Genomic DNA, 6,054 nt, shown 5'->3' on the forward strand with positions numbered 1-6,054 from the left:
CTTAACCTGAGCAAATTATTCTAGCAAAATGGCATTAGTATTGTCAATATTTTTACTTTTCTTAAAAAGATTTAATTATATATTTGAAAATCAGAGTTACAGAGAGAGAGGGAGAGAGAGAGAGAGAGAGAATCTTCCATCCACTGGTTCACTATCCATATGGCAGCAATGGCCAAGGCTGGGCCAGGTTGAAGCCAAGGAGCCAGGAGCTTCATCCAGATCTCCACATGAGTGCAGGGGCCCAAGCACTTCGGCCATCTTTTCCTGTTTTCTCAGGCCATTTACAGAGAACTGGACCAGAAGTCAAGCAGCCAGGACACAAACTGGCAACCATGTGGGATGCTGGTGTTGTACTCAGAGCTTTGCCCACTATGCTGCATTGCTGGTCTCTCAGCATATTTTTGATAAGTGATTTATTTGAGAGAATAAGAGAGAGAGAGAGAGAGCTCCTACCCACTGACTCACTCCCCAAATGCCCATTATAGTTGGGCCTGGGCCAGAATTGAAGCAAGGAGCCAGGAACTCAATCCGGACCCCTCCATCCCCGCCCTTCACATACACTCAAGGGTGGCAGAGATACAATTACATGACCTGTCGCACGGTCAGTCACTGCTGCTGCCTGAGGTCTGCAATGGCAGGAAGCTGGAGTCAGGCACCAGAGTGGAGAATCACAAGTAGGCGCTCTCATGTGGTGTGCAGGCTTCTTAACTGCCAGGCTAAATGCCCACTCCCATAGCAACAATTTTAACACACTGTGATTAAGGCTCCATTTCTCTGAAACCAATATGCATAAATATGAGTTTACAGAAGGCTTTGAGTCATTTTGGTTCTTATTTTGAGATTGATTGAACATTTTACATCCACAAAAGAATAAGGCATATGAAGTTGTGAAATGACTTTCATCTGTGAATTTCTTCTCCTAACATTAGGTGATTGATTTTGTTTTATTTCTACCCATTACTTCTTTTTGGGTCCTAGTTTTTACTCAGAGTACTAATATTACATCAAGTAGGAATATTTGACAGTCACTGATTAGCAAACACTTCTTTTTATTATTATTATTATTATTTTTGGCAGGCAGAGTGGACAGTGAAAGAGAGAGAGACAGAGAGAAAGGTCTTCCTTTTCCGATGGTTCACCCTCCAATGGCCGCCGCGGCCAGCACGCTGCTGCTGGCGCATCGTGCTGATCCGAAGCCAGGAGCCAGGTGCTTCTCCTGGTCTCCCATGCGGGTGCAGGGCCCAAGGACTTGGGCCATCCTCCACTGCACTCCTGGGCCACAGCAGAGAGCTGGGCTGGAAGAGGGGCAACCGGGAAGAATCTGGCACCCTGACCGGGACTAGAACCCCGGGTGCCAGCGCCGCAAGGCGCAGGATTAGCCCATTGAGCCAAGGCGCCGGCCGCAAACACTTCTAAACAGTGATTTTGTATGTTGCTTGAGTCCTTTCATATGTAAACAGTGTAAGTCAAAAGAAAGAAAAAGGGGAAATAGTAAGGAAAAAAGTCTAAGTAGATTTATAAACTTAATGAAGCAGATTAGTTCAATGCAGACTTAAAATCTTATAGTAAAATACCCATAACTGTAAAAAAAAGTGAAATTTTAACTATAGTTTGAATATTGCTTTGTTCTACTAACCTAATATAACATTACCTTATTGTTTGATCTGTCCTGGAATAGGTCTGTATGTATATTGAAATAAATCATGAAGATTTAATGGTATGAATATGTTTCTTCTCAGGGATAGAAGATGGAAGGGCATTGGGGGAGAGGTGGCTCAAATCTACTAAAATATACATTTTGTTACTTAAAGATTTTATTCTTTTTATTCTAGTTGGAGTAAATTTAGATTTCTGAATGTTTTAAATCTATACCATATGCACAGAAGGGAGGCAAAGAGAAATAAATGAAGGTTGACTCCTGGAATTCTAAGAATTGTCAATTTCTAGCACTTTTATAACATAGAGATTCTATAACATAGAGATATATATACACAGATATATGAATAAATACATATATACATATATACGAATATATACATATATGAGAATAATAGAGCAATGGAACAGGATTATACACTACACATAACTACAAATTATAACATTTAACTCAGAATTGTGTAATTGTATTAGAAAAAACAAGTCAATTTCAAACTGAGTCCAGTTTGAAAACTGAGAAGAGCGGTGTGGCAGAAGGTGCCATCTCTGTTTTAACAAGATTTTCTTTTCACCTATTTTATGAATTAAGATTTCATGAAAATAAAATTTTTTTGTTTTTTGTTTTGTTTTGTTTTGATTTTTTTTTTGACAGGCAGAGTTAGACAGAGAGAGAGAGACAGAGAGAAAGTTCTTCCTTTCTGTTGGTTCACCCCCAAAATGGCCCCTACGGCTGGCGTGCTGTGTCTATCCGAAGCCAGGAGCCAAGTGCTTCCTCCTGGTCTCCATGCGGGTGTAGGGCCCAAGCACTTGGGCCGTCCTCCACTGCACTCCTGGGCCACAGCAGAGAGCTGGCCTGGAAGAAGAGCAACCGGGACAGAACCGGCGTCCCAACTGGGACTAGATCCTGGTGTGCCGGCACTGTAGGCAGAGCATTAGCCAAGTAAGCTGCGATGCCAGTCCATGAAAATAAATTTTAATGGGTTTCAGAGTTTAAAAAGAGAAGTGTCTTTTCATGGCTACAGCCCATGCCCAAGCTTAGCTCTCTGGGTTCACATCTCAGTCCTCTTTCCTTTGTCCCACATCACTTTGGTCCACATATAAGAAAAATCTTAGCAACTGGGACCACAGTATTGTTTCACTACTAGCTTTCTTTATTTAAAACTTCATAAATTCTTATATGACCATACAAAGATTAGTGTTTCTTAATTGATCTTGGGTTGGTTCTTTTTGAGCAAAAAAACAAAAAACAAAAAAATACAAAACTGGACTTGCAAAACAAAAGGCAAAAAACAAAGTCTCTCTTCCCCCCAAAAAAGGAAATAGTTGAGACCTCACATCACGTTCCAGTTTTAATGGTTTTATAAACCAATGGTTTTTATTTAAAGATTTATTTATTTATTTGAAAGCCAGAGTTACATATAGAGAGAAGGGCAGAGGAAGAGAGAGAGAGAGAAGGAAAGAGAGAGAGAGAGGTTTTCCATCTGCTGGTTCACTCCTCTATGGGCTGCAACAGCCAGAGCTGCGCCGTTCCAAAGCCAGGAGCCAGGAGCTTCTTCCGGGTCTCCCACAGGGGTGCAGGGGCCCAAGGACTTGGGCCATCTTCTACTGCTTTCCCAGGCCATAGCAGAGAGCTGGTTTGGAAGTGGAGCAGCCAAGTCTTGAACCAACGCCCATATGGGATGCCGACACTGAAAGCAGTGGCTTAACCCGCTATGCCACAGCGCTGGCCCCAAAACCAGTGGTTTTTATAAGCCTCAATTTCTTGCCAGTGGGCTGAGACTAATAACACATGTACTGTTTTCTTTACAAGGATTGATGTTCATATTGTAGATGTCAAATAAAATGTTAGATAAAGTAAGGCATGAAATAGATGTAGAAGTGCTTTGCAAACTGGAAATAAAATTATGTAAGCTTCTTTTCATTATAATCAATTATAAAATAGCAAATACCTTATGTAAAGTATGACCCTGTAAAAAAAATCACTAGTGGTCGGTATTAATTCTATACAAGGAGCACATTTAAAACATCAGTCTGTTTTTTTTTTCAATTAACCTGTTTTAATTCTGAATTTGCTGGTAATTTCAGACTACTCTTTAGAATATAAGCCTCCTTACTAGACTCAGACTTCCTAGGGATCAAGCTGTTTCCATAGATTAAGCATGTGTTAATAAAAGTCGTTATTTGACCTTGACCTACAAAAGTAGCCGTTTCATATAGCTGAACCGAACAATTCAGTTTTGTACTTATAGCACAATGCCCAGCTCCAAATAGAAGTTCAAAAAATTGTTGAATTGAATTATTGAGCTGAACTTGGAAACAAAGCTCCTTCTAGGCTAGCTGTTCATCAACAAGAAGTATTAGGCAAATGTTTCAAGTAACAGAATCAAATTGCCAATGATTTACTTTTTTTTTTCAACCCAGGTTTCTAGGATAGAAATGTGTAAATCAAAGGAGAAGGAATCCTGACCAGAAGATTATGAATTCAGGTGAAAGTTCACTCAACATACAAAGGGAAAAATAAGCTGGTGGACACCCTCAGAAATGATGCCGTTTTGTCACAGTATCATTAATATCTCCTGTGTGAAGAGCAGCTGGTCGAATGACATGCGTGCATCCCTGTACAGCTTAATGGTGCTGATAATTCTGACCACACTAGTTGGTAATCTGATAGTTATAATTTCCGTGTCACACTTCAAGCAGCTTCATACCCCAACCAACTGGCTTATTCATTCCATGGCCACTGTGGACTTTCTGCTGGGATGCCTGGTCATGCCTTACAGCATGGTGAGATCTGTTGAACACTGCTGGTACTTTGGAGACATCTTCTGTAAAATTCACACCAGCACTGACATTATGCTGAGCTCAGCATCCATCTTCCACCTGTCCTTCATTTCCATTGACCGTTACTGTGCTGTGTGTGACCCATTAAGATACAAGATCAGGATCAATGTCTTGGTTATTTTTGTAATGATTTTCATCAGTTGGAGTGTCCCTGCTATTTTTGCATTTGCAATGATCTTTCTGGAGCTAAATTTCAAAGGGGTTGAGGAAACGTATTACGAACATGTTCACTGTATAGGGGGTTGCTCAGTCTTCTTCAGCAAAATAGCTGGGATCTTGGCCTTTATGACTTCTTTTTATATACCTGGGTCTATTATGTTGTGTGTCTATTACAAGATATATTTTATAGCTAAGGGGCAGGCAAGATCAATTATCAATTCAAATCAGGATCTTCAAATTGGATTGGAGGGCAAAAATGGAATTTCACAAAGCAAAGAAAAGAAAGCTGCAAAAACATTAGGGGTTGTGATGGGAGTTTTCCTAATGTGTTGGTGCCCTTTCTTTGTCTGTACAGTCGTGGATCCTTTTCTGGACTACACTATTCCACCCACTTTGAATGATGCATTGATTTGGTTTGGCTATTTGAACTCTACTTTTAACCCAATGGTTTATGCATTTTTCTATCCCTGGTTCAGAACTGCATTGAAGATGATTCTATTTGGTAAAATTTTCAAAAAGGACTCATCTAGGTGTAAATTATTTTTAGAATCAAATACATAGAATGTTATGATCCATAGAATTATTCACGGATTTTGAAATCTATGCATATGAGTGGTATTTAAAGAATTCATGCAATATGTACATTATGAAAAAACTGCACAATTTCAGAATGTTTTGCCCCTAAATAAATTTATCTTTTAATCTCATCCCACAAACATTTCTTTCTTTTTTTTAAGATTTATTTATTTATTTATTTGAAAGGCACAGTTACAGAAAGAGAGTGAGAGTCCATTCACTGATTCACTCACCAAAAAGCCTACAACAGCTAGAAGGCCAAAGCTAGAATCCAAAACTCAATCCATCTTTCCCACCTGGGTGGCAGGATCCTAACCAGCCTGCCATGGTCTGCATTAGCAGGAAGCTGCAGTCACAAGCCAGAGCTAAGAGTGGATCCCAGGCACAGGGGGACACAATTGACTTAACCACTAGGCCAAATACTCACCATTCTCACAAATATTTTGAAGTACTCTCATACACATTGAAGCTTTACAAAACTGGCATTTAAGGACCTACATTCTAAAGAACTTTTCCTGTTCTTAGATGAATGCCATGAATTGAACAGTGGTTCTTTGCTCAGCTGTTCAGTTGTGGAAACCATAGACTGCATTTGGGGATTCAGATTTGAGTGATTTTTGTCATATGTGTATAGATGTCTTTATCATATAGGTACAGTCAGACCTCTGTATCTGTAGGACCATATCTGCAGATTCAGACAAACACAGACTGAAAGTACTTGGGAAAACATGGTGTATCTGTATTGCACAAGTACAGATTTGTTTTTCTTGCCATTATTCCTAGCAATATAGTATAACAACTATTTATATAACATCTACAATG

The 6,054-nt window shown here is 39.7% G+C and overlaps 1 protein-coding gene across 1 annotated transcript; it reads left to right on the forward strand.

Annotated features, from left to right (window-relative positions):
• The first annotated feature begins 4,147 nt into the window (after positions 1 to 4,147).
• Positions 4,148 to 5,217, forward strand: TAAR1 (trace amine associated receptor 1). Its single transcript, XM_008263530.4, has one exon. It carries the CDS (start codon positions 4,198 to 4,200, stop codon positions 5,215 to 5,217), a length of 1,020 nt encoding a protein of 339 aa, XP_008261752.2. The 5' UTR covers positions 4,148 to 4,197.
• Positions 5,218 to 6,054: the final 837 nt, after the last annotated feature.

The sequence above is a fragment of the Oryctolagus cuniculus genome, chromosome 5 (genome assembly GCF_964237555.1).
Source record: "Oryctolagus cuniculus chromosome 5, mOryCun1.1, whole genome shotgun sequence".
Classification (NCBI taxonomy): domain Eukaryota; kingdom Metazoa; phylum Chordata; class Mammalia; order Lagomorpha; family Leporidae; genus Oryctolagus; species Oryctolagus cuniculus.

Excerpts from the sequence above, each read along its gene's own strand:
- TAAR1 (XM_008263530.4), top strand. The coding sequence starts at position 4,198 with ATGATGCCGTTTTGTCACAGTATCATTAATATCTCCTGTGTGAAGAGC.